Source organism: Cladosporium halotolerans (genome assembly GCF_011745625.1).
Source record: "Cladosporium halotolerans strain TM138-S3 chromosome Unknown Sca11, whole genome shotgun sequence".
NCBI lineage: Eukaryota > Fungi > Ascomycota > Dothideomycetes > Cladosporiales > Cladosporiaceae > Cladosporium > Cladosporium halotolerans.
Window position 1 is genome coordinate 114,761 of NW_027191462.1, and position 20,498 is coordinate 135,258.

Here is a 20,498-nt window from a genome sequence, read left to right on the forward strand (position 1 = left end):
TAGCAGCAGCAGATGCAAATGCTAATGGGCGTCGAGAAATGGGCGGCCTCGGGCGGGCGTGCGAGAAAGGGGCAGGCTGATTGCCTCTGCGCGGGCCCGCCCAACCCGCCCTCCGTGCCGACGCGATGGGCGCGCCAGTCTTCTATTCTGGACGCTAGCGCCCTTCGCCGCCGCCCATCAAACCGGCCACAACGGCTATCCCGCGCAGAGCGCCAGCAGTCCCAGCAGCCCTCGCCAGTCCTCGCCAGTCCTCGCCGCTCCTCGCCACAGCCTTCTGTGCTAGTCGCCAACGCCTTCCCACCCGCCAGCGCCGCCACCGCGCCGGACGCTGATCCGCCCCATCGTCCAACCCGCTGTACCGCCAAATCCCAGGCTGCTCAGGCCTGCTGCACCCGGAGGACGCCGTCTATCCGCCGCCAGTCCTCACCTCTTCTCTCGCTGCCCGCCTGATCTCTGCCGTGCCTGCCCACCTCCTCCTCCTCCTGCCGTCCGCACTATGATCACTGCTCTCGCACGTCTGCCAGGCTCAGCCGTTGATCGACGATCATAGCCCGCAGACAAGACTCCCCCGGTTCACCACCGTCGTCTGCTAGCGCCGCGTCTCTGCAGCGAGCATCGGCCTGGCGTGGCGGGAATGCTATTTTTGCAGAAGCACTGCTGTCAATGATGCGCCATCTGCCGGCTTCTATAGCGCTTCCCTAGGCGCGATCAGCACGCTGCCGTCTCGTCGCTTTCGCCACTCTCAGACGATGATACCTCCATCTTGTTTAAACCACGCTTGAGAAGTGCGACTCCAACAATGCCTAATCCCGGCTGCCCATCCGCAGTCCAGCGTCGCGAAAGTGCCTTTCCCATCTCCTAGTCCCCTGCTCCGCTATCTCGCAGATCGGACAATCCAGCGTTGAGTGGATCTGTGGCAGATTTGCTGCAAGCCTCTCGGGGCCTTTCAGCCCACTAGCGGCCCCTTCAGCGTGCCGCCGCCACTCACGCTTCGCGACGCCACTCTGAAACAGTGCGTCTCGCCTCACCCTGGCCCTGCCAATTCAACTTTGTGCGCGCGCCGTTTTCTCCCTGTGACACAACGGCAGAGTGACATCCGCCCACGGACCCGGGCACGACGCCTCCTGTGTCATTGCGGGTACCCGTGGTCCTTTGCACAATGGAAGGAGGCGCGAGTTGACAGCTGTGCGATCTCTTCTGCTGGGCGTGGCCGGGCTTGCGCAATGGTGTGTGCAGCTTTAGTGCTGGGATGGCCAGGTACCTGCGTTAGATTTGCAGCTGACCAATCTCATGCCGTCTTCCGTCACCCTTTCTGGAATAAGTCTTGCAAGGGTGAAGGCTGCTACTGCAGGCGTCGTTTGCCAGTAGTACTGGTTGTACTATTTTGCTGTCTGCGGGATGCGTGATCTTCACCTCGCAGCGGCTCGCATGACATCGGCACTTGGGAGACCGAGGATTATACATGGCAATGTTGTGTAAATTTGGCAACATGTGCGCAAACAGCTACGCGTACATCTACAGTAGTATGCACCATATGCACCAGCCAGCAATGATAAGCACTGCTTCTGTAAAATGCATTGCTGAAATGCTCTCGATAACGAGAATACTTTTGCCATGGCAGATTGAAATGCAAATGTTCGACCTTCGCCACCTCGTGAGCCATGCAATTGTGCAACACGCTTGCGCCGTCATTGACAGCTCGAACTCAATTCGTCATTTGCCACAGCAGTAGACCAACCACGTCCACCATGTTGGGCTGACCGCGGGAGACGGAAACAGAGGCGAGAGTCTACTGTGATGCCCTCCGCGCGCTCTTCGGCACTCGAGTGCTGTCGAACACGCATCACGTGAGCAAGACCCGGATAAGTCGAGTAGTGCACAACCGTAGATACCAGCCCTCAACCCCAGAAGCTAAGCAACACAAATGATGTCGTGGCCGTTGGTGTTGAGCGGTGGCTCGTATTCCACCACGCCTTCTCGAACCCTCACATCCGGACGGCCCGTTTACCCTCGAAGGCCCCTTGGTGGCAGGCCAGATTGGGATTGTCTGCACTGCCTCACCAAGCCTCAGGCCAATGACAGCAGGGTGAGACAGCGAGGGATGGAAATGACGGCTCCGGCAGGCCGCGCAAGCCGCGCAAGCTGCTCGGGTCCCACGCCAAGCCCAGCCGCCGCGGACCTCCTGAGGCGACGAGCGCGCGCGGCACAACACACAAGCATCGCCCGCCGCGCGCGCTCTCTCATTCCCTCGACTCCTTTGCTTGACCCCAGAGCTTCACCACCCGCTCTTCGTTTCTTGTCCTTTCTTATCCCCATTTACGCTTTCTTGGGCACCGAACCCGCTTCTTTCGTTGACATCAGCCTTGCCGACAGCAAGAGCATACGCGACCACTGCAGGCTTCGTTGAGACACCCTCAGCGCACCTCACCCACATCTCCCGATCCAGGGACTTTCTCACTTTCTTCACATCTTTCTACAGCTTCACAATGAAGGGTTTCAGCTTCGGCGCCGTCGCGGCGGCCGCCATCGCCGGCACCAGCATGCTCATCGGCCGCGCCGCTGCTGCGGACGTCGACCCCATCGTCATCAAGGGCTCCAAGTTCTTCTACAAGACCAATGGCACTCAGTTGTACGTTTGAGGACATCGCAAGAGACGGCGCAAAATCCGGCAAGACTGACATGACACAGCTACATGCGCGGTGTGGCATACCAGCAGGAGTACTCCGGCAGCACCAGCGGCAGCGACAGCAACGACAACTACAAGGACCCCCTTGCCGACGTTGACGGCTGCAAGCGTGACATTCCTGTCCTGCAGGAGCTCCGCACCAACACCATCCGTGTCTACGCCATCAACCCCGAAGCCGACCACCAGGAGTGCATGACCATGCTTTCCGATGCCGGTATCTACGTTGTCGCCGATCTGTCTCAGCCCGCCACTTCTATCATTCGCAACGACCCCGCCTGGGACGATGAGCTCTACGCCCGCTACGCCGAGGTCATTGACGAGATGTCTCAGTTCAGCAACACCCTCGGTTTCTTCGCCGGTAACGAGGTTTCCAACCAGCCCAACAACACCGACGCCAGTGCTTTCGTCAAGGCTGCCGTCCGCGACATGAAGGCCTACATCAAGCAGAAGGAGTACCGCCCCATGGGTGTCGGCTACGCCACCAACGACGACGCTGCTATCCGTAACGACATGGCTGCCTACTTCGACTGCGGTGACGAGGAGAGCTCCATCGACTTCTGGGGCTACAACATCTACTCCTGGTGCGGTGACTCTTCTTTCGAGGAGTCCGGCTACGACGTCCAGACCAAGAACTTCGAGAAGTACAACGTCCCCGTCTTCTTCGCCGAGTACGGTTGCAACGAGGTCAAGCCGCGTAAGTTCACCGACGTCCCGGTTCTTTACGGCCCCAAGATGAACGACGTCTGGTCCGGCGGTATCGTCTACATGTACTTCCAGGAGGCCAACGACTACGGTCTCGTCAAGGTCCAGGGCGACAGCGTTAGCAAGAGGGAGGACTTCTCCGCCTACTCCAGCCAGATCGCCACCATCTCCCCCACCGGTGTCAAGATGGCCGACTACTCTCCCACCAACTCCGCCGCCGCCTGCCCCACCGAGGGCAAGAACTGGAACGCCAAGTCCTCTCCCCTCCCTCCCACCCCCAACAAGCAGCTTTGCGCCTGCATGTACAACTCCTTGACCTGCACCCCCAACGCCGACATCTCCGCCGAGTCCGTCGGTGAGCTCTTCGGCACCGTCTGCGGCCTCGGCGACGGCTCCCAGTGCGACGGCATCGCCGCCAACGCCAGCACCGGCGACTTCGGCGCCTACAGCATGTGCAACTCCACCGAGAAGCTCGGCTGGGTCATGGACGCCTACTACCAGGCTCAGAGCGGCTCCAACCAGGCCTCGGCCTGCGACTTCGACGGCAACGCCGCCACCAAGTCCGCCGTCTCGCCCTCCGGCGTCTGCGGCGACCTGATGCAGGAGGCCGGCTCCGCCGGCACCGGTGTCGTCTCCACCAAGCCCACCGCCACCGGCGCGGGCGCCGCCGCCAACAACGGCGCCGGCGAGAGCGGCTCTGCTTCCGGCTCTGGCTCCCAGGGCGCCGGCGCCATGTTCGGCACCCCCTCGTACACGAGCGGCAGCTGGCAGGCCGTGTCGCTCCTCGCCGTCGGCCTGTTCTCCGGCTTCGGCATGATCCTGCTTTAAGCGACGCGAGAGAGCATTAGAGATCGAGTCAATTCCCATTTATTTTCCAAACGATCGTACGGGATCAATGTACAGACAAAAAGAGCACACAGCCCAGACAGTCAAGACAACAACCCCCTCAAGAAAATCCTTCTCATTTCATCTTCCCACCGGTGTTGCTTTCTCAAGTTAGACGGCCTTTATGCTCCAGCGGCGGCTTCTTGGACACTTTTTATTCATCTATTCTTCCACTTTTGCTTCGCGGTCTTGCAAGCGCTTCTAACTTTTAGCTTTCAAGCCTCAGTCCGCTCCGCGGCGCGACTGGGACGGAGGAGACACGGCATGTAGGGATTTCTTTCTTTCTCTTTTTTGAACTAGATTTTTCCTTGCGCCTGATGGGGGCTGGATAGGTAATTGCGAATCGAGAAAAGGACTTCAAAAAACTAGCATATATTGCCGTTCCGTATAGTGACTCGTGGTTCTTCGTCGTGCGTGTATTGTGCATCTGCTGTGCTGTCGTGCGAGGAGTTTCTGGGCGGTGCGTACCTGCTGCTTTTCAACGTACGTCACGTCACGGTGACCTGCTCAGGACATTGTGTAGGATCCCAGCTTATATCCCATCGATGTCTCTGGAAAGCGTTGCTCTGTCTCGCCTTGGAAGCTTTTCTCTCGTTTGGGGAATGTGAGGTGTGCTCGAGCCAGGCGGATTGGCGTTGCATGGAGGTTTGGGCTGCGATCGGTGTTGTCAGGGTTAGGGTTGGGGTAGAGGTTTGAGTTGATGACTACGGTGTGTCACTTTGACGGGTTTGTGATCTTTTGACTTCAGTGGTCTGGTTGGACGATTCTCCAGTCGGTCAATGGTTTCCTGTATTATTTGACCGTGGAACGGGCAGTACCCGGTTCTTGATCGTGTTCGAATTGTCCTTGGTGTGATCTGAAGCTCAAAGGGAAGCACATGGAAAAGCGGGCAGAATACGAAACGGTATACATCTGCTTCCCGTACAAGACAGCCAATTGCAACGGAGCACCACAGGAAACGAACATCGGATCGACAACCACTTGCCTCACAGGCTGAACTCCAACCTATTCCCCGCGTAATCCCTCGCAAAGAAGCGCTGCGGAAACCCAGCGCCCTGATCACCTATTGACAAACAACAGTCAGCTCAAACTCCCACCAACCATGACCCCAACTCCAACCCCCATCCAACCCGCCCAAAATGCTTGAAGAACGTACCCGACGTCTCGCCCCCAGGCCTATCCGCCTCCCTCGGCGCCCCCTCCCCACCCCTCTCAAAATGCCTCCAAATCCGCTCCCGCAGCGCCAGCAGCTCCTCCGCGCTGCCGACGCGAAAGCACGGGTGCCTCGCGCTCGCCGTCTCCACGGCCTCGTCCCGCGCGAGAGCGATGTGCACCTGCTGGCCGGAGTCCGCGATGTCGAACCAGGCGAGCTCGTGCTGGCGGTGGGGTGGGACGGCGCGGGGAGTCAGGCCGAGGGTCTCGCTGTAGAAGGCGTGGGCGAGGTGGAGGGTGGAGGGGGGGACGAGGAGGTTGATGTGGGAGAGGGAGAGGATCATTGTTTTGTTTTTTTATCTGTTCTTGTGGTGGGGATGGTGTTTGGTGGATTGGGTTGGGGGCAGAGGGTGGCTTTGTTGGTGGGGATTTTTTTTTTGAGATGTGGATGAGGTAGTGGGATGGTTATATAGTGACGACGACTGAGGGGTTTGGCGGTTGGTTGCGTCTGTTGTGTGACAAACGTGGAATGATTGGTATGGTTGACGACGTGTGATGTCGTCGGCATTTGGGGGGACAAACGCCGACCATGATGACGGGTTGGGTCACGAGCGAGGATTCCAGGTCTTGCTGACGAGAGAGAGGGGTAAGCCGTCGGACAACAAGTCACATGTTTGAGCAAACCTGTAAGCATGCGATTTGTATTGTTTCCAAGACTGTTGCTTTATAGCGACGACACGCCGAACTCTCGAAGTTGATGTTGGATGGAGGTGGGTCCCACTTTTGGCGTCACGTGAAAGATATGGGAACTGCTATCACTATCGCCATACTGGACAGGCTGGGACCTGAACGAAGGGAGCACCAAAATGAGATTGAGATTATCGATTGAGATGATCATCAATTGAATAGTCCCGAAAAATTTCATTGCTTTTTGCCAAGGCTCTAGCCAAGTTGCCATAATCAAGTGACATCTGGATGGGGCCAATGACCCGACAAAGTCCGAGGAGTTTTCACTGTGCTCCAGGCTACAGATACGAGACAGCAAATCGAAAGGAGGCCTATTCGTCGGCCGCCATCCAATCGCCCGTGTCAATGGCTCCCGGCTGATCGACGAAGAGCTCGACACCAAACGTCTCTTCAGGCACCTGAGAGTGTGCGTACATTCTCTCCAACACAAGCCATATGTCGCCATGGCGCCTTGCGTTGGGATCGATGTCGAGATCATCGGTCTGTATGCCGCCCGCGCTGCCGTCAGAATACTCACCTCCACCCGAAGAGGTCAGCGAACGCTTATGGGGACCGCGTCCAACTTCGATGGACAAGCGGATCAATGAAGTACGGGTAGACGAGCCAGGCAAACGAGAACCAGAGGGAAGAGCGACTGCGTAAAGCTTCAATAGACGTTGAGGCATGAGAGGAATAGCGATTCGGTTGTTGTCGCGTTTGAAGCTGGCAGGCCGTAGTTCCAGTCTTAAACGTCCCGCGCCTTCCCGAGGTAAGAGAGCAAGACGGACTGGGGACGTGGACTCCGCAAGCAGGTTGAAGCTGCTCAGCTGGTCGGGCTCGAAGGTACTACAGATAATGGTGTATTTTCCAGCTTCGACGTGGCCGGCTTCGGCGATGCAGCTTCGTCGCCGGTAATCCTTGCTATCCGCCACAATGTCTCTGGCGCGTATGGCTCTCACTCGCTGACCATAACCATGCACGAGTTTGAAGTGAACATTCAGAGCGTCGTTATCGGCCTCGAGAAGGAGACTGATTGATGTTTTCTTGGTGACCTCGATGGAAAATTGAGGGTTCTTGGAGTAAGTCGGGCTATGTGCGTTACCGCCGGCAGTGTCTTTCGTCCATGACCCCTGGATACTAGTGTTGCAAGGGTAGCGTTCCGGAGCTTCGACCAGGCTGAACGGCGAATCACTCCAGGCGCTGATTGTGAACGTAAGTTTTCTTGGTGGAAGCTCTTGCTCTCCCGGTATGACGGTGATGGGCTTCCCTGGCTCGCACGACTCCAGCTTGAGCAGGTTTTGAGGACTGTCGACAAAGTTCGACTTTTCGATCGCTCTTTCCGCGAGCAGCAATCGATTGCCTCTTGAGTTGAAAGCGTGCAATGCGATGAATCCTCTAAAATCGATGTCCTGACGCTGCGTCCCATCCTGGCCGGGATTTTCTTCACCTTGGAAATGCCTACAAAGGAGAAGCCATACGGTACCGCGCTTTTGTGTGGTCACAACGAACTGAGGATGCGCTTTGAGGCTAGCAAATCTTCTGCACGCTGCTGCCGGGTCTGAAAGATCCCAGACAAAGTGTATGTCCTGCCGGTGCGAGAAGATCCCTGGGTTCCAGTTCAAGTAGATTGATTCAAAGTTTTGTATGACATTGTCAAGATCCATCCAGAATGTGCCTGGCGACAAATTATCATCTGCGTTGAGAAGATCTCGCGATGATTGGACTGGTTCCTCGTCTTCCAGAGGCTCAGTCTCGTCACTCCCGTCTTCTGAGACGTACGAAGATTCCTTGAACCGGCCACGCCAGCTTGTTCCTTCGCACCAAGGGTTCTTGATCAAGAAAAGTCGTTGCCCGTCCACTTCGCGCACGTCAAGCACTGCATAATCGTGCTGACCAGCGAGACCGATCTCTCTCTCAGCCCTGGGAGAAATCTTGCCTGTCCCCATCGTAACCATGACGTCTCCGTAAGTGAAGGCATTCAATGTACGTCTCCAGAATGTATCAGGTTCCAGGTCGTCAGACTGGACGAAGACCTGCTCAGGGATCCAACCACTGAGTATCCAAAGATCTGTGGCACTATTGCTACCGGGAAAGTCGTAGCCGCCGCGGACTTTCAAGTAGGCCTTTTCCAGAAGAGCGGGCCAGAGAAGGCCGGGGTTGCGTCGGTCGACAACGTGGATGACTCGATTTGTCTTACTGGTAGGAAGGGTATCGTCTATGACCACCTTCCTATAGCATCCGTTGAAGTTCAGACGCACAATGTACTTCCCATTTTCAGACATGCGAGGGCGTCCATTCTCAATGTCGTAGGGGTGAAGTACAGAGCGCATTATTTTCGCGTGACTGCGCTCGGCCCTTGCCACACCCGCGCATAACGAAGCAACAACAGAGCAATCTGTAGCAGCATCTTGCACAATATCGACCTTCTTCGAATATTCCATGCTAGGACCTGGGCTGACATCGTCATCGGTCAACCATGCTGGAGGAGGCAAGGCTTCGGATGGACGTTTCCAACCGTCAAACACGTCCCATTGGAAATCGGAAAGACCAAGCTCAACCGCATCTGAAAAGAGCTCCTCCCCAGCTCTGAGCATAAATTCATCGGCGTCTGGCTCGCCCGTCCAAGGCGGAAATTTGAGTCCGTTGAGCATGCTTGCCCTCAGAAGCAGGATCTGCTCCGACTTGGGAAGCGTTCGCGCATTTTGGGGCTCCTTAAGCTCACTGACTTCGATAAAGGCATCTCGGCCGCTCGGATCATGAATCGCAGGTGCATCTTGCTCAAGAGGCCTCCAATCGCTGTTGGTTTTGATCTGCTCGGCTTCTTGCAACAGCTGCTTGACGCGCCTGGAGAGTTGAGACCGATCGATCGGATTATCGGCGAGCTTCAATGCTCGCATGGAAGTGTCGACTGCATTGATGGCATGCTCCAGAGCCTCACCTCTGCTTTTGGAACGCACTAGCTTCAACGAGAGCTCGTCGGCATCCTGGCGCAGAGAGTCCAGATCAGCGGGCGTCAGGCTCATGGAAGGCGGTGGCTGCACGCGCAAGCATAATCCAGACAGCGGAGTTCGTGTTTGTGTACACGTGCATGCATGTCACATATCATATAGTAGCGCCGCGGCGCATGTGAAGTCATCGGAGTCTCTCGGCGAGGGTGGGTCTCGAGACTCGCCCGCTCTTTTGGGGCAGTCGAGCGAACTGTAAGGAGAGGGAAACTATGGCCCCGCACTCTCAATTCTGGCAGCGTTTTCGGCCCGCCCTTCCGCGACGCGTCCAAGTCGAGGTCCAGGCGCGTCTTGAGCTTCTTGCAACGCTCAGCAGAGGCCGTCTTGTTTTGACATAGACGATACACGAGTCGGGTTTCCGTCGTTCGAGTTGCCTTCTGCTTCAGGATTGAAATGACCGGACGGTTCACGTGAGCAGCGGAGATCTGGCATAATCGCCAGCGCCCCATTAAGGCGGCCGCAGACATGGGCATACAAGGTACGTACCGCACGTGCCTGATCATGTTATGATACTGACAGTCGCAGGGTTACTGCCTCTCCTCAAGAGTATCCAGAAACCCACTCACCTTCGCAACTTCGCCGGCAAAACAATTGGAATCGACGCCTATGGCTGGCTCCATCGTGGCACGGTCGCCTGTGCTATCGACCTTGCCCAGGGCAAGCCGACTAGGAAATATGTCGATTTCGCCATGAATCGTGTCCGCATGCTCATCCACTTCGGAGTAAAACCATACCTGGTATTCGATGGAGACTACCTACCGAGCAAAGCCCATACCGAGAAAGATCGAGCGGCGCGGCGGAAAGAGAGTAGGAGAACAGGGCTGCAGCTGTTACAAGCCGGCAAGACTTCCCAAGCACAGCTGGAGCTACAGAAGGCTGTGGACGTGACACCACTCATGGCCCGTGAATTGATCGAGGAGCTGAAGGCTGCCGGCATTCCTTACGTTGTCGCACCTTACGAAGCAGACAGTCAACTCACCTACTTGGAGCAGCAGGGCTTGATCCAAGGCGTATTGAGCGAGGACTCTGATCTTCTCGTGTTTGGCGTTCGCTGCTTGTTGACCAAGCTTGACCAATACGGTGAATGTGTGATGATCAGGCGAGACGATTTCACCGCCTGCCGTGAGGTGAGCCTTGTCGGTTGGAAGCTCCACGAATTCCGTATGATGGCCATGCTGTCTGGGTGTGACTATCTCCCTGGTATCGACAAGATGGGTCTCAAAACCGCTTATCGGCTTGTCCGCAAACACAAGACTGTTGACCGTGTCATTCGAACCGTTCAATTTGACGGCAAGATGAAGATTCCTGCCGGCTACCTGGAATCATTCGCAAAGGCCGAACAAACTTTCTTGTACCAATGGGTATTTTGCCCGGAAGCAAAGTGCCTCGTCAACCTTACAAAGGTCCCACCACAACTAGAAATAGACGGCATGCCTTTTATCGGCAAACCCGTGGATCCCGGTGTAGCATGCGGCGTCGCAGCTGGAGATCTGGACCCGAACACCAAACTCCCCTTGGTGTTACCACATCGACAAAACGTTGTACCAAGAAGGATTACCAGCATTCAAACTCCAAACGAGAAGCAAGGGAAAACCATAGCAGAGTTCTTCAAAGCACGTCGGACACCCTTAGCTGAGCTTGACCCGAATTCATTCACACCTTCGCCCAGCCAGCGTCGCTTGCTGGAAGCCCAACCAAACACGTCTTGGTCCGCGTCACAGCTCCCTGCCATGCGTCCGCCTGCAGTGAGCCGTGTAGCAAGCATGCCCGCGCCATCCTCAGCTCCGCAGCCAACAAGACGTACTGTCAGTGCCCAGTTTCCTAGCGCCGGCAGCCCTCCGAAGAGACAGCGATTGTGTTCAGACAGCAGCGCATTAGCCGGCACCACTGGTAAATCTATCAAAGACGGATCAACCAGCCGATTCTTCGGCGCCAGCCCATCTCTGCGCAAGGCTTCATCTAAGAAGGACGAGTTCGAGCTGTGGTCAGATGATTCGGCGCACGATGCTATGGCGGCACTTGCTGATACACCAGCGCATTCCCCATCACCAAAGAAACGGAAGAGGCTGTCGGTGTATTCAGACGTCTCAGCCATAGACCGCAAGGAACGACCAGTCGCCGCGTCGCAAGACCTTACGCAAGATACGGTGTCGTCTTTCGCGTCGAACATCTCTCGCAGCACACAGGCAATGGATACTCCCGAGACTTCTTTCGAGAGTGTTGGCGATACTCCGAGCATATTCAACAAGGGCGTTGCATCTCGCTTCGAGAGCTTCAAGTCAAAATGGGCTTCCAGCTCAACGAGCAAAAACAAGATGATCGAATCATTAGAGGCAAGCAGCTCAAAGAAGCCGGCATCGCCTGAGCAATTCACCGAAGACAAAACAGTTGATCTAGAGGATGATGATGAAGTGGTACCGGCATCCTCGCCACCACAAGAACCAGCACTAGAGAACGAAGGCGCCGAGGAGATTCTCCCTGACGAAGAATGGCTAGCTCTAGAGCAACAGCCTATCTCAGCAAAAGTCGCAAGCGAGATATATGTCAAAGGAAGCGAAGACCTCATTGTGCCGGAAAGCCCCCGGAGCACCAGCCATGAAGAGGAAGCAAGACCAAGCCTCGACCTTGGGCGTTTTGCGTTTGCAGGGTAGAGCATTGTGAAGGGGTGGACGCGTTTGTTTGTTGTATTAAGATACCAGAGTATTTGCTGCGCTTTTGCGTTGGGCTTTAGCCGTGAGCTCATGTATTCTCATCGATTTGCATCAGCTTGACTTTCATTCATGGGTACAAAGAAGCTGTCATACGCATCGCATCCATTTCAATTGGTAACTTTCTTGTGAGGAGTTCTACTACCTAGGTAGTGTTTGAGTCGCGTCAAAATTCAGTGGTCTATTGATTGAAAGTATACATATTGAGTGCTGTCAATGACCGTCATCCAAAGCTAAGGCTAGCACAGCTAGCACACTCTCCTTAGCTCAGCTGGAAGAGCGCAAGACTGTAATTGCTCCTGTTCAGGCGACTGAACAACGATTATCTTGAGGTCCATGGTTCGATCCCGTGAGGGGAGACTTTTTGCTCTTTGGTGCCACCTACAAACACATCTTTTGTCCTCGCAAGATCACACGATGGCTTGACTTATGCCTCGCAGTCGCTTGCTGGGATAGTTTCCTGATTCGGGATCCAGCTTCTGGCACGCTAGCTGTACACAACGGCGGATTTTAAGGCGTCCATATCATACTCTGAGTCAACACAACGAGTTCTTACACCCGATCAAACCATTTGCCCCCCTTGGAATGATTTTTTGGGTTGATGACAGCCAGAGTCGGTGGTGCAGGCGGAGATATTAAGGCGTGCACAGCATGCGCCTCATGTCCAACATGCCTCCAGAGAGCCATACTCTCCCCAGAACCGAATCTCCTCACAAAGTCTACACTGACTCAGCCTTACTGAACTCCAACTGATTGCTGCTGGACTTTGACGGACGTCCACCCATTTGATGATGCCCGCAATCAATAGTTCTCTCGCTCGAGTTAAAATCCCCAGCACCTAATAATTTGTAAACAACTCAAAGACTCAAAGCATTGAGACACCGCCAAGGCAACCCGCTGCGCTTGGCAGCAAGCGAAGGATGAGGCTGAGCTAGCTAACCGACTATGCAATACTCGATTCGCGAGCGGGTGAAGACTTCCGCCAATGAGGGATCTTGGAAACTGGGCAATACGGAATACGCGCTGCTTAGAGGAGGCCGGATTGACCTTCAAAGACGCAATCTGTCCTGATTTTTGCTACGAAATGCGAAAACATGGCACGCTCGCCTCATTGAAACAGGTCAGTCAGTTGTCTTAACGGCGACATGACCTCTAGGCACGCCCGCATTGGGGCCTGGCGCCGGCAAATAGCCTCCTGAACCGCCAACTCTCGCTTCACTCCGCTCGGCACCTTGAGTGCACCGGCGACCAATCCTACAGCATCCATCCAAGATGCTTGCACTAGCGCGGCATGCCTAGAGTGGTTGCGACAGGACATTTAGATTCAATGGTAGGAGTCAGGTGCCCATCCTTCGATGAGGCTTGTTGTCGTCTCTCTTTTTTCCCGTGGCCTTGCAATCGTCTCGTCTTCTAGACGCCTCCAAGCACCATGCGTGCAGCATGTTATCAGCACGGTTTGTTCAGCAAAAGCCTTCTCGTCTCGTATTAATATCTCTTTGTATACTGGCGAGCATCTTCTGGTTTTGTCTAGATCTCTCGGACCCGCCACGCGTAGCATCGACTCGCCGCCTACGGCCTACGAGGCCCCGAGCACACCATCCGCTGGACGATGTGATCAGCCAGGCAGTGATATCGTTCAAAAACAAAACAACAGAAGAGACTCACAGCCTACGCGATGCCGTAGCTGCCTACATCCATCGCCGAGGCCGATACCCGCCCCCCGGCTTTGACAAATGGCACGAACGCGCTCGTGAGAATGGGGCCGTAATCGTAGAAAGCTTCTTCGACCAAATCTACGAGGACATTGAACCATTCTGGGGCTTGGAGCCTGCGGATATCCGCGGCGAACTGGTGGACTGGAAGTGGACGCTGCGCGTTCGCAATGGTCGACTACAGAAGGTTCCCCAAGGCCGGGCCAGGTCTGTCATCTGGGGCGATATGATCGGGCAGATAGCGGCTGATTTGCCGGACATGGATATTGCCATCAATCCGCTTGATGAGCCGCGGATATTTGCGACGTGGGAGAAGGTCGAGGCTCATGTTGCGAGGGCTTCGAAGCAGCGAGAGCACATGATGTCGTTGCCTGAGAGAGATATGTCGAATAGGCTGCCCAAGTGGAAAAGCAAGAGCGTAGACCACGTTTCAAGGGATCGAGAGACTGTGAAAGACGAGTGGATTACGAAAGGACAACTATGGCCGCACGTTCTCAGCACATGCCCTCCTGAGACAAGTAGCCATAAGAACGACCAGAATCTCATCGAACAGAGCTCCAACTGGACGACATCCAAAGACATCTGCAACAACCGTGACTGGGCGAGCATCCACGGGACACTGATCAGACCCGCAACCATGAGCATTCGCACGGATCTGGTCCCCATGTTCAGCGACGCAAAGCTTCAAGGCAGCAACGACATCCTCTTACCTGCAGCCTCCTACTTTGGCGAGAAAGCCGCGTACACCAGCAAGGGCTGGTTCGGAGAAGGCAACACGGCGACTCCCTGGCACAAGAAAGTCTACGGGCTGGTGTGGCGCGGCAAAGCAACAGGAGGCCTTGTGGAGAAGTCCAAATGGCAAGATTATCAGCGCCAGAGACTCGTTGCCATGCTCAATGGATCGGACACAGCATTGCACGACAACGAATCCAAGTTCGGCAGCCCAACTGGACACGAGACGACCAGCGTAGAGCAAACCGGCCGACCCTCACTATCCAGCTGGCTGAGCGAAATCGCAAACGTCGGCTTCACAGACTACATTTGCCCTCGGGGAGACTCAAGCGACGCCTGCAAAGCGATGGCAGCGCGCTACGGCTTGCTGCCAGAGATATCCATGAAGAAGCAGTACGGCTGGAAGTACCTCCCCGATATCGACGGCAACAGCCTCTCGGGCCGCTTCAGGGCGTTCATGCGGTCGAACAGCGCTCCCATGAAAGCGACGATATTCAAGGAGTGGCACGATAGCAGGCTCGCGCCCTGGGTGCATTTCATACCGCTGGACATTACGCTGCGGGATCTGTGGTCGACGATGGCGTATTTCTTGGGTTTCGGAGGAGACGCTGGGCACGATGAGGAGGGAGAGCGGATTGCGACTGAAGGGCGGTTGTGGGCTGAGAAGGTGCTTAGGAAGGAGGACATGCTGCTGTATGCACACCGGGTGCTGCTTGAGTATGGGCGGTTGTGTGATGACGAGAGGGACACGCTGGGGCTTACGCTTGACATGGTACCACGATAGGAGAAGGCTAATATGCACGATAGTCTAAAGGGACGCAGTGGCACATTTCGCTGGGCGTCTGTACATGTTTCATACTTCGTTGGCCTCCTTGAAGGCTGGAGACTATGGCTGCCCCTCTTGGCCATCCATACGTGATCTGAGATCCGTGCACCTAGCATGATCTTGGCCCAAGACCGCCCCAACGCTCATCTCGGGTGGATGTTGTATGGCACACTCAGATGAAGGCTCAATGCCGCGTCCTGATTGCGTCAGTGGACGGCTTTGTAGAGTAAACCGCGATGCCTGCGTCTTCTACGCACGGCAACATTGCCACTCCAAGAAACACACGGCCCCCTCACCCCTGCCCAGCCTGAGCCCTCAGAGCGTCAACCTCGGCTTGCAGAGCCGCGAGATCCGCCAGCATGTCTCGCTGCGGCTCTTGCGGCGGGGCCTCACCTGTCGCTCCCTCGTCGATCTGCCGTAAGCTCGACGTCTCGGAGCCCAGACTCGTGTCGCTCGGCTTCCTGTGCTCCATGCTGCTCCTCTTCGGCGCAGCACCGCGCCGAGGCGGAGGAGCGGGAGGCGGTGCGCCGCCTTCGTGGCGCGGGATGCTGTTGCTGGATGCGTTCGATGATGACCGGTGATGAGAGCCGCTTTTGGAAGGGTTGCGGCGGGGCGGGGGAGGTAGGGGTCTGTTCTCGGTCGAAGGGCTGCCCGGTTGGGTTGTGGGAGGCGTGTCGGCGGACGCAGTCTGCGTTGAAGGGGTGTGTGATCTTCGTGAGGGCGGTGGAGGCGGGACGGCTTTTGAGGCTGGCTTTGCGTCTTCGTCTTCAGCTTCTTCTTGGATGGAGTTTTGGGTTAGGTTTGAGCCGCTTCGACTTCGGCCGCCTCCTTGTCGCCGTGATGATGGAGGCGGTGGAGGTGGCATTTTCTTTGGCACGGAAGGGTCGGCTTGCGGCGGTGCTGGTTGCTGGGTGGCTGTCGTGTCGCTAGCAGAATTCTCGCTCGCTGTGTTCATTGTTGTTTGTGCCTCTGGGGGTGGCGGAAGTGGTTTGTTCAGATCACTACTGGGAGACCTAGGTGTCGAAGGTCGTAAGATGCTTTGCAACGGATTGTTTACTGGCGGAGTCCTAGGACCGGAAGATTGCTGCCAGCCCGACGGGATCGACTCATTGAAGTCTGCAAATGACACCGTCTGCGGTCCCTTTAGGCCAAGAGCCTTCCCGTGCTTGTGTTTCGGCGGTGGTGGAGGACCTTCAGCCTCTGGTCGTGATACACTCGGACCCATCAACTGCGTGTGCTCATTGTCTTCGCTGTCCTCACTTGGAATCGATTGTTGGTCGAAAGATGTCCTTGGCGATTCCATGCGCAGCTCTTGCGTGGGGTCGAACAGTGAATGTCGTGACACAGATGAGGTGTCTGTGCCGCTGCTGCTATCCTGTGGCCGTTGAGACTGCGCCGGCTGTGTAACAGGTGGAGATGGGCTCGCACTGCCCGTCATGAGGATGTTCTTGAACATATCCACGTTCATTTTTGGCGGCCCGCCTCCTGCCTTCTCCTCGGTCCCTCGGTCTTCCGCCGTGGCTCGTTGCAAGCCCAGATGTGCATCGGTGGTCGCCAACGTCCGGGCAAAAGGATTATACGGCGCGCGCATCGTACCCGTCTGTACCGGCGGCGGTATAGGGTCAGAGCCGTCCGAGTTTCGCTGGGTATTCAGGTATGCCTTCTGGAGATCCGTATCCGCGGCTGACATCGCATTCGTCGCAGCTACATCCTCGGGCGTCACACTCACGGGGGGCGGCGGAGGCGACCCAGTCTTCCCATCCGACAATCGTCTAGGCCTTTCCGGCGATTCCAAGGGCGACTGTGGTGGGGATATGATTTGTACACGCTTCTTCGGCTTCCCGGTCTTTGTTCGAGGCGGCGCTGTGCATTCCTGTCTTAGTCTCCTTCCGAATCCGTCCAACCTGCCACCGGCGCATGCTTACACTTTGGCGCAGCGACGTCGCTGTCGTCTATCGCGCTCTCATCCGGTGGCCTGCTCGCTTGAGGCCGGCGGAAGGGGTTGCCAGACATGTTGGTAGACTGCGCTCTGCGCGCGGGTGAGAGCGGGGTGTGTCTTCAGTGTTGAACAATGACCGGAGACCAAATAAGATATGGTGAAGGAGAAGCGACGAGCTTGAAAGTGATCGCCAGCGTCTAGCCCTGAAGATCCGCCATGTCTCAGGAACAGTGAATGTACGCGAAAGTGAGCTGTCCCGCACTCGCTCCCCATGCGAGCTGTCTCCGCTCGGTTTGACTCGTACCCTAACCCTGAAAGACGTCATTTCGTCCCGCAATACAGTTTGCATCCGCGCGTCTACTATACATTGATGCGTTACAGAGATAAGAGGAACATAGAAGAATAGAAGAGCCTTTCAGAGGAAGGCAAGTACTTGACACTCCGACTTTGCAATATTTTTCACCGTACCATAGCGACCAAAAAACATCGACCACATCGATTTCACAATCATCAGGAACGCGAACGACGAAGGGAAACCTCATCCGCGGACAGACCATATTCATTAGCCATATCATTCTTGAATAAGTACATCTTCACAGCTTAGCTTTTACCGGCGCCCCAGCCGACAGCGCCCCATCCTCAATCACAACACTCAACCCCTGCCCTCCCTCCGGCGTGATAATATCAACTTCCTGGCAATCCTCAATCCCAACTCCGTTCGCGAACTGCATCACCACGAACTCGACCGGCCGCTGCCCCAGAACAACCATAGGCGCATGCCACGTGCCCGGTCCGTACGTCACAGCTTGATCCCCGCGGGCAATGAACGCCTGCACTTTGCTCAGATCCGGCAGCCCTGGACCCTTCGGTCGCTGCGACGAGGAGAGATCGAAAGTGACGGGCGGCGTTGTTGTGGGCACGAAGTCGTTGGTGAAGGGGTTTGGTCGGCTGCCCAGCAATCGTTCGCGCAAGCTCAGTTTCCGCTTGGCTTGTTCTGTTGGATAGGGCGGGACCGGAGCTTCGTCTTTGGCTCGTTGGCTCAGAGGCAGGGTTGGCGCGACGATGACGAGATAGGCTGTTTCCTTGTCGTTTCGATCCAGACCCATAGGGACGAAAGTCTGAGGTGTGAAAGGGTGGCGCTCGAGGATCTTGACGGGGAAGACGCCGTTTCCGTCTTGCTGGGCCAGAGAGCGGGGCTTGCAGACGAACATGTTGACGGTGGGCGAAGCGGGTTTCTTGGATTGAGAGAGGCCATAGTGGTTCCTCAAGTGGGTGACATCGAGAACCTTTCTGGCGGAGCCTTGGTTTGCTTCAATGGTGTTGAACGACAGGGTGTCGTCGTGCGTTGCCGGATCCTCGATCACTTCGCCGAAGTCTTGGAATGCCGTGCCAGTCAGCGGCTGGACCGGAATCGTCCGTGACGGGGCCATGGTGCTTAACGGCATCTTGATGTCAAGAGTGAAGCTTGGTTATTATATGACAGTCTTGCACACTCTTTGGAAAGCTGCAATTTGTAGCTCTTGCTTATCTGGCTCAAGGTAGCTGGGACGTAAGCGAGTGGGTCGGTCTGTGACATGTGAAGATCGACGGCCACGCGACACGGCAGCTCCCTCGGCGCTTGTCCCAAAGCGGCCGACCGAGGCTTGCAGGGCGCGACGCGTGAAGCTTGAGCGCAGCGCGTCAAAGTGCTAGACAATTATTCCCACATTATCTCTCCTTGCGAACATCTCAGTGCATTGCTCGACAAATAATGGCGGAAGCCAATCTCACCTCGACGCCACTACCGCACATATCATCCACTCCAATTCCCAGCGACAACCCCATCTTCTCAGACGAACCATGCCTCGCGTCAAGCCCGCCTTCATCACCACCCGAGTTTCCATGGGAGCAGGACAGCACGACTAAATACAGCACGCTTTCCCGGCCATCGCCGACGATCAAGAGTGCATTCTCGGTGCTAGGCAAGCGAAAAGCACTCTCCTCGATCAACGACAATGTCCGCTCAGCCAAGAAACCGACGCCGACAGCAACTGCCGCGAAAGACGCCAAACCGCTCACGCAGATGCAAATCAGCCTTGGGCAGGAGGTGCAGAAGAAGTGCAAGACCTGCGGCATGGAATATATCGCGTCGTCGGACGAGGACCGGAAACTGCACGACAAGTACCACAAGCAGCACGCCGAGGGCTACGATGTCGGCAAGGATTTCCTGAGCAAAGGGCGCCCGGGGAGTGTGTTCAAGACGTCGAAGGCAGGTGACGAGATCGCGGCTGTGGATGGGAGTGATAGTCCGTGGCGGAGGAAGCGCGCCCGGGCAGCGTTGGACGTGGTGCAGAGGGAGCTGGGGGCCGTGGACATACCGGACGAGCAGCTTTGGAAGGCTTCGGCGAAACATCTCCCGGAAGACGCATCTTTGAGACGACATACGGTGTACATGTACGTGCGGCAGAACAAGTGCGTCGGGCTGCTGCTGGCAGAGCACATCGCGGAAGCGAAGAAGGTTTTGGAGCCGGCCAAGCCCAAGGAAAAAGACGATCCGGCGAAACGAGCGATGTCAGCGCTGGAGAAATTGCGTGCGAGACGCGCTGCGCAATCCGACGAGGCGGTAGCGAAACAGCCGATTCAGCTATCTACGAAGTTATCGCCGGCCAAGCTGGGGATTTCGCGAATATGGACCTCACCGACACATCGAGGACAGGGGATAGCTCAGTGCTTGCTGGATCGAGCACTGGAGCATCACAACGAGCGTGTCTCTGGACGGACGGGCCAACGTCAGGATGAAGATGGTGAAACACACAAGGAGTCGGAATCCAGCAAAACGACAGTATCACCAGTCAACGATACGGAGAAGATCACTAAGGATCATGTGGCGTTCAGTCAGCCGACAGAAGCTGGAGCACGATTGGCCCGGAAGTGGCTGGGAAGGAACTTCGGTTGGCTTGTCTACATCGATTGAGGAGAGGGATTCGACATCATGACATTGCCTCAGGGAAAAGATGGTACTACCGTGTGATGACGAGGAACTATTATTGCTAGCATGCGTGTTTGCTTCCAAGGCGTATATACCCGGATCTGCAGGATCGCGTTTGCTCGTCAATGAAATATTCTTCTGCTGTTCTTCGTTGATTATCGTTCCCTTGCGCAAGACAACATTATTTATTCTGGGAAGGTTCGGTGGTGCAGTAGCCTTCGTACAGCTTGCTCATTACGTACAGTCCTAGTATTGCTTCTTGCCTGCTCAGCCACTCGTCTCTAGCTAGGTTCACCACTCGTTCTCCTCAGGCCGTGGGCGGCTGTCGTCTCACGTTTCGTGGAGAGGGCGATCTCTATAGAATCCATCATAGGTACCATGCACTGGCCCTGGTTGCCCGACCCTGCGTGCGGTGTTCTACCACTAAAGCCCTGGCTGACGGGCTGTTCTGAAGCCG

At 56.1% G+C, this 20,498-nt stretch overlaps 8 protein-coding genes across 8 annotated transcripts; 4 read left to right on the forward strand and 4 right to left on the reverse strand.

Annotated features, from left to right (window-relative positions):
- Positions 1 to 2,486: 2,486 nt before the first annotated feature.
- WHR41_04265 (uncharacterized protein) lies at positions 2,487 to 4,216 on the forward strand (the record flags this gene model as incomplete). The annotated part of the gene is made up of 2 exons (XM_069372871.1): positions 2,487 to 2,629; positions 2,689 to 4,216. 2 exons carry the CDS (start codon positions 2,487 to 2,489, stop codon positions 4,214 to 4,216), a joined length of 1,671 nt encoding a protein of 556 aa, XP_069230429.1.
- A 1,043-nt stretch (positions 4,217 to 5,259) lies between these two features.
- On the reverse strand, positions 5,260 to 5,769 carry WHR41_04266 (uncharacterized protein; the record flags this gene model as incomplete). Its single annotated transcript, XM_069372872.1, has 2 exons — positions 5,260 to 5,336; positions 5,430 to 5,769. 2 exons carry the CDS (start codon positions 5,767 to 5,769, stop codon positions 5,260 to 5,262), a joined length of 417 nt encoding a protein of 138 aa, XP_069230426.1.
- A 714-nt stretch (positions 5,770 to 6,483) lies between these two features.
- On the reverse strand, positions 6,484 to 9,174 carry WHR41_04267 (uncharacterized protein; the record flags this gene model as incomplete). Its single annotated transcript, XM_069372873.1, has 1 exon — positions 6,484 to 9,174. One exon carries the CDS (start codon positions 9,172 to 9,174, stop codon positions 6,484 to 6,486), a length of 2,691 nt encoding a protein of 896 aa, XP_069230427.1.
- A 296-nt stretch (positions 9,175 to 9,470) lies between these two features.
- Positions 9,471 to 11,968, forward strand: WHR41_04268 (uncharacterized protein). The gene is made up of 2 exons (XM_069372874.1): positions 9,471 to 9,634; positions 9,682 to 11,968. Exons 1-2 carry the CDS (start codon positions 9,622 to 9,624, stop codon positions 11,805 to 11,807), a joined length of 2,139 nt encoding a protein of 712 aa, XP_069230424.1. The 5' UTR covers positions 9,471 to 9,621; the 3' UTR covers positions 11,808 to 11,968.
- A 1,867-nt stretch (positions 11,969 to 13,835) lies between these two features.
- Positions 13,836 to 15,092, forward strand: WHR41_04269 (uncharacterized protein; the record flags this gene model as incomplete). The annotated part of the gene is made up of 1 exon (XM_069372875.1): positions 13,836 to 15,092. The coding sequence occupies one exon, from the start codon at positions 13,836 to 13,838 to the stop codon at positions 15,090 to 15,092; it is 1,257 nt and encodes a 418-aa protein (XP_069230425.1).
- On the reverse strand, positions 15,044 to 17,308 carry WHR41_04270 (uncharacterized protein). Its single transcript, XM_069372876.1, has 2 exons — positions 17,060 to 17,308; positions 15,044 to 16,997 (listed from the first exon to the last, which is right to left on the reverse strand). Exons 1-2 carry the CDS (start codon positions 17,145 to 17,147, stop codon positions 15,427 to 15,429), a joined length of 1,659 nt encoding a protein of 552 aa, XP_069230315.1. The 5' UTR covers positions 17,148 to 17,308; the 3' UTR covers positions 15,044 to 15,426.
- Positions 17,309 to 17,666: 358 nt separating this feature from the next.
- WHR41_04271 (uncharacterized protein) lies at positions 17,667 to 18,518 on the reverse strand (the record flags this gene model as incomplete). Its single annotated transcript, XM_069372877.1, has 1 exon — positions 17,667 to 18,518. The coding sequence occupies one exon, from the start codon at positions 18,516 to 18,518 to the stop codon at positions 17,667 to 17,669; it is 852 nt and encodes a 283-aa protein (XP_069230314.1).
- A 305-nt stretch (positions 18,519 to 18,823) lies between these two features.
- On the forward strand, positions 18,824 to 20,026 carry WHR41_04272 (uncharacterized protein; the record flags this gene model as incomplete). Its single annotated transcript, XM_069372878.1, has 1 exon — positions 18,824 to 20,026. The coding sequence occupies one exon, from the start codon at positions 18,824 to 18,826 to the stop codon at positions 20,024 to 20,026; it is 1,203 nt and encodes a 400-aa protein (XP_069230317.1).
- Positions 20,027 to 20,498: the final 472 nt, after the last annotated feature.